This window comes from Watersipora subatra, chromosome 7 (assembly GCF_963576615.1).
Source record: "Watersipora subatra chromosome 7, tzWatSuba1.1, whole genome shotgun sequence".
NCBI lineage: Eukaryota > Metazoa > Bryozoa > Gymnolaemata > Cheilostomatida > Watersiporidae > Watersipora > Watersipora subatra.
The window spans coordinates 58197993-58207573 of NC_088714.1; the positions used below are offsets into that span (position 1 = coordinate 58197993).

At 39.8% G+C, this 9581-nt stretch overlaps 2 protein-coding genes across 2 annotated transcripts in view; one reads left to right on the plus strand and one right to left on the minus strand.

The window, feature by feature from the left end:
- LOC137399409 (glutathione synthetase-like) overlaps nucleotides 1–9540 on the minus strand; it is a 33175-nt gene extending 23635 nt beyond the window's left edge. The window contains exon 1 of the mRNA XM_068085507.1: nucleotides 9493–9540. The gene's annotated coding sequence lies outside the window, so the exon portion shown is untranslated. The remainder of the gene's footprint in view (nucleotides 1–9492) is intronic.
- LOC137400924 (uncharacterized) lies at nucleotides 1686–8755 on the plus strand. The gene is made up of 2 exons (XM_068087265.1): nucleotides 1686–7592; nucleotides 8606–8755. Exons 1-2 carry the CDS (start codon nucleotides 1686–1688, stop codon nucleotides 8753–8755), a joined length of 6057 nt encoding a protein of 2018 aa, XP_067943366.1.
- Nucleotides 9541–9581: the final 41 nt, after the last annotated feature.

Genomic DNA, 9581 nt, shown 5'->3' on the forward strand with positions numbered 1-9581 from the left:
GTTTGTCCGACCTCTGTACTTCCGTCTGTCCAGCTATAGCGATAATGTTTTAAGAATGAGAAATCCGCTGCAAACTCGATTTGAACTTACAACATTCAATGTCAGAAAACCATTAAAATATATCAGACCTGTGACAGACACGACCAAGACAATTGGAATTAGTCATCATTGTAAAGTTTTGCTGACCAGCCTACTCAGGTCACCGGATAACTGAATGGTTACTAGATAAACATTGCACTGGCGGCAGACAGGTCATCATCATAGCTTACAAAACTCTGAATTACCACAAAATGGATCTTTTTGCTAGTGCAACCAATTAAAAGCATATTTTTACTCATACATAAAACTCCATTGCATTTTCTGTGTGAACTAAAATCAGTCTTATTTTAGCCATCTACCAGAACAAACGTACATTTATAACAAACATTAGCATTTAACCTCCATTTCATCACTAGCAGCATGCATGGGACCATACAAGGTATTTTACATTTTATTATACATCAATTTTATATGCAGTTATTATTGTCATTTGCCTGCATGTGCATGCGTTCTAAATTTGCAATTGTGCGAATCTGTGTTTTTCTATTTGATATTATATAGAGCGTTACAATTTTGCCTTGCCTATTATCAACATCGTTATTACAATTGCAGATTTCACGGTTTTAAGGAATACAAATATATACATGCTATAAACGTATCCTACAAATCAGTGACTTGTCGTCTTCAAGCGTGTGCAAGTAGTAGTGAGGTGGAATAATACTCATTGTCTACCACTTATGTGGTGGACTAGTCGCTATTAGAGAAGAAATTCTCTACAGTGAAATCTTGTATGCAAGCTCCTCGGAGATCCTTACAAGCCAGCAGTAGACAATCAGCAGTCAGAGGTAGGACTATCTCTGAACCTATAATCAGTCAACTCGTGAGCTCTTCACCAGTAAGAGACAGTCACATCATAATCAGTAAGCAGTCAACTCGTGAGCTCTTCGCCAGTAAGAGACAGTCACATCATAATCAGTAAGCAGTCAACCCGTGAGCTCTTCGCCAGTAAGAGACAGTCACATCATAATCAGTAAGCAGTCAACCCGTGAGCTCTTCGCCAGTAAGAGACAGTCACATCATAATCAGTAAGCAGTCAACCCGTGAGCTCTTCGCCAAAAAGAGACAGTCACAATATAACCAGTCAATAGAAATCGTGAGCTCTTCGCCCAAAAGAGACAGTCACAATCTAACCAGTACCACGAAGATAGGATATCTTCCTTCTGATCAAGCTAATTAGCAAGATCTACATATCAGCATCAGCTAAGTTCTTTGTATCTTGTGACTATTGTTTATGTAAGCAGCAATGTTTTGAACATTATCCTAGATTAGCACAGATAGAGTTGTCTTTCCATAGGACATTTTAGCATTATAACATTAAATGCTACTACAGTAGTTCTTATAAGCGTTTATATTGTAAAGGTAGTTTAAATTCTGCTTATAAATTTAATGCTTATGCAATTTACATGTATGGTTGTAAAAGCTGATTCAGTTCACACAGAAATTGAGCAAAAGCCAATTAGTACATTCTTTTGACCGAATCCGGAAACAAGTACACAGAGTAAACATTTTAGTTTTTATGGCTGACCTTTGACACCAAATATTGCTGCCAGTTCAATTTTTATGGTAATTAAGCAGTCATTTGAGGCATGAGTGAGGACACTAGTGACACTCATAGCATTGCTATACATTCTAACAGTGAGGAAAATCAAGTTTCAGAAATTGATAATCATAGTAGCAGTAATTCAGTAAATCAATCAGATCAAAGTAAATCAAACCCTGAGTTTGAAAGTCTTGAACCCGAGTCTGAGCCCACTAGCAGCACAGTTGTAGCCGTAAAAGGACGACGCAACCGTAAACCCACGGAAAAAGGTAAACAAAATCGTGTTAACCAGTTAAAAACCGAGATCTCCGTCTTGATAAATTCTAAACTTGGTAATTATGAACAAGCCCTGTCAAATGTAGATAGACAAAATTTTGATGGACTAGCAGATCTTTTGGAATACTTGGAACAGGACGGGCAAAAAGTCGACACATTATGTGATGAGTTAAAAGGCCTGTGCGAAGGTGAACTCGATGAGCAAATGGAAAGCATATACTTAGTTTTCAACACTGAACGTGAAGGTAACATTGACCTCGTTAATACGTTAATGGATGACATTGAAAATGCGGAAGAAGAATTGGCTTCACAATTAGAAGAAACACTTAGGAGAAATTTGGCAGACATCCAAAATGCTCAGAAAAGGCAAGCAGAAGTCAGAAGAAGTATTTTGGACAGAACCCGACAGGTTACTACTAATGGGAACCTCAACCAGCAAAACAACTTACTTCCTCTCGAGCAACGTCAAAATGTGCAGCAGCCTATAGAAGTACAACAAGCTACGGCAAATGCTGCAGAGATAGCGGAGTTATCAACCCCCACAAGTAGGTCTTCTTCGCCTGATAATTACGGCTCTTCCGACCACTTTCCAATAACTGGAGTAAGACCCAAGCCCTCGCCAGCCATGTCCATGGACAACCACATAGTAGACCAAGCACACATTTCTACACAAGGTTCTCATGCTACAAGCAGGCCTCAAGTTAGCGACATAGAAAAGCTAGCCAATACGATTGCAGCCTCTATGAAAGGAACAAAGCGGACTATTGTAGAACCATCAACATTCACAGGAGACCCGCTCAAGTTTAAAGATTGGGAATCCGATTTCGACGACTTTTTGGAAACTGAAGGCGTATTTGGAACAAGAAGAATGAGGATGCTTAAAAAGTTCATTGATGGTGAAGCAAAAGAATGCATTGAAGGCTTTTTGCTAAGTGACAGCATCGAATCATACGAAGACGCAAGACAACATCTTAAAGAACGCTATGGAAAAAGGACAAACATCTCTCGTCTGCTGAAGGCAAAACTGAAAGAATGGCCCAAAATACAGCCAAAAGATGGCAGTGGTCTACAGAAGTTTGCCGATTTTCTAGCACACATCCAAAGCGCAAGAAAAACCGTACCTCATCTAAATAGTTTAGATGAACAGGAGAAGAACCAAGAAATTCTAGAGAAGCTTCCAGAGTGGATGAAAACAAAATGGAAGTACAAGGTTTGCCAGCACGAAATAAAGTATGAAGACTATCCACCTTTCGACATATTTAAGGAGTTTGTTTGTGAAGAAGCCAAATCGATGAACATCCTTGGGATCGAAAGTCAATCCACTTCAAGCAAAAAGGAGCAAGAATCTAAAAGACAACTAAGAAACACTGCAAGGAGAGCAGAAACCCTTCAAGCTTATAGGTCTGTTGAGGACGCAGGCACGAAGGATCGTCATTGTAAAAGATGCAATAGGGACAATCACTTCACAGCACAGTGCAACCTGTTGGTGAAAGTCTCACATGAAGAAGTGGTAGCCTTCTTCAAACACCATCGTCTATGTTTCAACTGTGGACACGAAGGTCATAGATACAATTCTTGCACCAAGAAGTGGAAATGTAGATTCTGTAAGCGGGAACATCCTGACTGTCTACATAAAACGCAACAGGATTGGGAAAACGCCAAATCTACTGCGTCATCGGCGCAGCAAACTCAGCTGTCAGCATCTAAGCAAATTTCAGAAACAAAAACAGGTGCGGCAAATACACCAGTTACAAGAGCAGCTACAACAGAGTCAAAATCGGATAAGCCAAAAGCCAAACAACACATTACAGCTGCAACTAAAAGAGATTCTCAAACAGAACTACTCAACATGCTCATACCAGTCAGTGTGTCAACGGAAAATGGTAAACAGTCCACTATGTATGCCATGCTGGACAATGGATCAGACACAACTTACATATCAAAAGAAGCTGTACACACCCTGAATTTAAAGACAAGTAGACAGCCGGAGAAGGTGACAGTACAGACGCTAAATGGAGAAGAAACGAGCTACAGAAGCCAGTACGACTTCAACGTACGTGGAATTGGCCCAGCCACTGACAACATTACATACAAAGTTACAGGTTTTGAACAAAGGAAGATTCCCTACAACGAAGCTCATATACCAACCAGAGAAGTTGCTAAGCAAATTCAACACCTGAGTCACATATCTCACCTGATCTCACCTAAGCTGAATGTTTCAGTCGAAATGCTAATTGGAAGAGACAACTCCCATTTGCTAGCACCGCATGAATCAATTGTCGGTGAACCTACAGAACCTTTTGCAGTCAAAACTGTTTTAGGATGGACTCTTTGTGGTGGTAGTTCAGAGATAATTACACCACAACAAAGCTACTGTACAATACAACACAATGAGTTTGAAGATCTGAACAGTAGAAAAAAGATGTCACAGAATGATAAGAAGTTTTTAGAAATACTAGAAGAGAACTCAGATACAATGAAAGATGGCACAATCACTCTCCCGTTGCCATTTTTAAAGACCCCATTTATGCCAAACAATAGAACACAAGCAGTTAAGAGACTAGGCTTGCTAATCGGTAAGCTCAAAAAGGACCATGCCTTAAAGGAGGAATACTTTTCCTTCATGGATGAGATACTCAGCAGTGGTCATGCAGAACCAGTTCCGACAGAGTGTCCACCAGATGGAAAAATCTGGTATTTACCGCACTTTGCTGTGCATCATCCAAAAAAGAAGAAACTTAGAGTAGTCTTCGACGCTAGTGTCAAATACCAAGACAAATGTCTAAATAACGAGCTTCTTTCAGGACCAGACCATGTAAACTGTCTGCCCGGAATACTACTCAGGTTTCGAAAAGAGCCAATCGCATTTTCATGTGATATACAGAAGATGTTTCTCAATTTTAAAGTGAGCACAGAGGAAAGAGACTATCTGCGGTTTCTATGGGTAGACCGTGATCTGGAAACTATAAAAGAGTACCGAATGACAGTGCACCTGTTCGGCGCAACAAGTTCTCCTGGAGTTGCAACCTTTGCATTGAGAAAATTAGCAAGCGAAGCATCAGAGAAGCATCCAGCCGCAGCTAATTTTATTATAAAAGATTTTTACGTAGATGATGGGATTAGAAGTGTAAAAAGCCCTGAAGAAGCTATCAACTTGATCAGAGACACCACTAACATATGTAAAGCAGCCAATCTCAGGTTGCATAAGTTTATAAGCAACAGCAGGGAAGTGTTAGAAGCTATTCCTGAAAGTGAAAAGGCGGCCAATTTACAAGGATTACACCTCTACAAGGACACTCTCCCATCGGAGAGAACTCTCGGTCTGGAATGGTGTACCGAAACAGATGCATTCATATTTACTAGTAACCCAATCGACAAGCCTGCTACCAAGAGAGGAATTTTGTCATCAGTCTCCCAGATCTATGACCCCTTAGGTTTCCTCGCTCCCTTTCTACTTCAAGGAAAAATCGTGATGCAACAAGCCTGTCAGGAAAGTAAAGGATGGGATGATGAAGTGTCGCCAACTTTACAGTCCAAATGGAAACAATGGAAAGATGACCTCAACAATCTGAATCAAATCCGTATACCAAGATGTCTCAAGCCTACAGAATTTGGTGATGTCAAAAGGACAGAAATACACTACTTTAGTGATGCGAGCTTAGATGGATATGGAGCTTGTGCATATTCAAGGATCATCAACAATGAGGGCAACATTCATGTGACCCTCATTGCTGCCAAATCAAAAGTTGTGCCTTTAAAGGGACTTACAATCCCAAGGCTAGAGTTACAATCATCAGTGGAGGCAACTAGACTTAAATCCTTCATTGGAGAAGAACTAGATATGGACGTTGACCAAGAATTCTTCTGGTCCGACTCAAAAGCAGCTCTAGGTTTCATTAAAAACAATGACACACCCTTTCAAATGTTTACAGCAAACAGAGTCAGCGAGATCAGACGACATAGCAACCCAAAGCAGTGGCACCATGTACCAGGATCAGAAAACCCTGCAGACACAGTGTCACGTGGAGCTTCAGTAAGTCAACTTATGAAAAGCACATGGTATAATGGTCCGAGCTTTCTACACGAGCCAGATATTAGTCACAAGCTAACAAGCGATCTCAACTTTGAAGAAGCGATAGAAAACAGCCCAGAAATCAAGAGAAAGAAAACTGGACTTACTATTCTACAAACAGAGAAGTCAACATCACAGACAATCATAGAGAAGTTTAGCTCCTGGCGCAAATTGGTGCGAGCTGTAGCTAATGCAAAAGCTATGCTACGACACAAATGCTTCAAAAAGCAACCAATTGAGAATGACGAAATAAAATCAGCAGAGAAGGCAATAATTCTCATGGAACAATCACATAGCTACATTGAAGAAGTGAACAGCCTCTCCAATAGCACAAGAGTCAGAAAATCCAGCAAAATAGCGAGTCTAACTCCTTTCTTGGACAAGGAAAACACACTAAGAATGAATAGTCGAGTAACCACTCATCTCACTTATGAAGAGAACCATCCAATCATTATAGCAAAATCACTATTGGCAAAACTACTAGTCAGGCATTACCATGAACTGACCCATCACCAAGGCTCTAACTCAACAGTCGCTGCAATCAGACAAGCTGGTTTCTGGATAGTTGGTGCACCGACCCTAGCAAAGTCTATAATTCGCAACTGTATAACATGCTTAAAACAACGAAGCAAACCACTACAGCAACTAATGGCACCCTTACCAAAAGAAAGAAGTGAACCAAGTCCACCTTTTACTCAAATAGGCATAGACACATTTGGGCCTTTCGAAGTCAAGGACCGTCGAACAGTCATCAAGAGATGGGGCGTTGTGTTTACATGTTTATATAGTAGAGCGTTACACATTGAGCTCCTAGAGGACCTTTCAGCAGACAGCTTTCTCCAAGCACTTAGACGATTCGAATCCATTCGTGGTTCTGTGGCTACTATATATTGTGATGGAGGAACAAACTTTCTAGGAGGAAGAAATCAACAGGAAAAGGATCTACTCACCATGAGGGACAACAAACTAAAACAGTACCTCCTTGCAAAGAAAATTACTTACAAAGTGAACTCCCCGACAGCCAGTCACCAAGGTGGTGTCTGGGAACGCCAAATAAGAAGTATCAGGTCAATCATGAACAGCATGTTTGGAAAGTACTCACAAAGACTGTCTACAGAAGCCTTAAGAACTGCATTCTATGAAATAATGGCATCCATCAATAACCGACCACTGTCAGGCACAAATGCTACTGACACAGACCCAATCATAACAGCTAATCGACTACTTACAGCCAAGTCTGGTTTCACAGCACCACCACCAGGAGACTTTGACAACGAAGAAGTGTACGGTCGCAGTATGTACAGGAAATCACAGCAGCTAGCTCAAGAATTCTGGTATGCATGGACCACACAATACCTGACGACGATTGAGAAAAGAACACAATGGCAGTTTTCCCAGCCAGACCTAAAGGTGGGAGATCTAGTTACCATTGTTGACAGTAATGAGCACAGAAACTACTGGAGAACCGGTAGAGTAATCTCCATTCACAGAGGTGTAGATCACAAAGTTAGAAAGGCTTCCGTTCTGCTTGGGACTTCAGACTTGAATAAATTGGGTAAACCGACTAAGGACAGAACGATTTTGGAACGACCCGTACAAAAGTTGGTACGTTTCATGTCTTGCAATTAAAATTGAAAACACTGCACCCTTTGCTAAAATAAATTTATTTCTAAATTTAGGTGGGAGTGTAAAGTTTTGCTGACCAGCCTACTCAGGTCACCGGATAACTGAATGGTTACTAGATAAACATTGCACTGGCGGCAGACAGGTCATCATCATAGCTTACAAAACTCTGAATTACCACAAAATGGATCTTTTTGCTAGTGCAACCAATTAAAAGCATATTTTTACTCATACATAAAACTCCATTGCATTTTCTGTGTGAACTAAAATCAGTCTTATTTTAGCCATCTACCAGAACAAACGTACATTTATAACAAACATTAGCATTTAACCTCCATTTCATCACTAGCAGCATGCATGGGACCATACAAGGTATTTTACATTTTATTATACATCAATTTTATATGCAGTTATTATTGTCATTTGCCTGCATGTGCATGCGTTCTAAATTTGCAATTGTGCGAATCTGTGTTTTTCTATTTGATATTATATAGAGCGTTACAATTTTGCCTTGCCTATTATCAACATCGTTATTACAATTGCAGATTTCACGGTTTTAAGGAATACAAATATATACATGCTATAAACGTATCCTACAAATCAGTGACTTGTCGTCTTCAAGCGTGTGCAAGTAGTAGTGAGGTGGAATAATACTCATTGTCTACCACTTATGTGGTGGACTAGTCGCTATTAGAGAAGAAATTCTCTACAATCATTTCCAATCATTACACCCCCATGCGTACTTAAGACAAGTTCACTCAATTGCTAACCCTATGCAACATAAAGAACCGACCCTGATCGCCTGAACACCTCACCTCACCTCACAGGCTAACAGAGATATCTATAAAAAAAGAAGAGCTCCAACCACTCAGGACCGGTCGATTTATCTATCTTTCTCTTTCTTAAGGACCTGCTGAGGCGCGGTCCACCGCTTCTAGAGCCTCCCTTTATATTCTCTCTGCCTCTGAAACCTCTATCTTTTCCTACCTATATAGCATCTTTCTCCATCATCAGATGATCCTATTCTACTTCCCTATCTCAACTACCGAGTTTCTATATATAAGGACTGCCATGACTCTCGTTTGACTGTCGAAACTCGCAACCGTAGGGACCAAGCAAGCAAACATGAACGACTGTTCCAGTAAGGGTGGAGCTTTTATTGGCTATGTTAACTTTTGTCATTAATATTATTGTTTAGAAGTTTGTTAGTTGTGTATTTTAATTGTTGGGCTTATTGAATAAATAAGTACCTTTTACTGGTAAATATCAGTAATGCTCACAATAGCTTCGCACCTTCACTAGTACCTAAACCAGTAATAATCAAACTAGTTTCCACGTGACAAAGCAAAAGTACGCAAACTGAACATAGTCAAAATAGAATGAAATGACAAAGCAAATTACACACCGATGTTGTGTGTGGATTTGGATTATTTATGCATAACATAATTTTTCCTTTTGCACCTATGACAAAGCCTTACCAGAAAAAAAATTCATGCCCATAATTAAAGAAAAATGCTTGAACCCCTACAGCCAACAAGATTGTTGCAATCAGTATAGACCTGTAGTAGGCACTGCAGTCGATACGGTATGAATTACACAAAAATAAACACAGTACACATAAAGAGCACAGTATACAGAAATAAACAAACTCTTTCAGCTAAAAGTTAGAATGGTAAATGCTGATGTTGAATATGTTGATCAAAAGTAAATTTTCTGTACAAAAGATTTTTTTACTACCCGAGCAACGCCGGACATCCAGCAAGTTAATTATATAACTTATCATAACTCTGTGAAAAACAAAGTGAAGTAAAATATTATCCAATAGAAAATGTTCTTTCTCATAAGTTCAAATTGCATACTATAAATGCACAGTTGAGCTTACATCAAAACTGATCATGGGTCGACAATTTGACTAGTGCTTTGCGGCGGTTGTGTTTTGCAAAATCATCGCAAAGCCTTAGCACATATAGC

What these genes read in the sequence shown, in the direction of transcription:
- LOC137400924 (XM_068087265.1), top strand. Translation starts at nt 1,686, where the DNA reads ATGAGTGAGGACACTAGTGACACTCATAGCATTGCTATACATTCTAAC. An exon ending in AACGACCCGTACAAAAGTTG is followed by an intron (nt 7,593 to 8,605) that starts GTACGTTTCATG and finishes CTACCTATATAG; the next exon opens with CATCTTTCTCCATCATCAGA.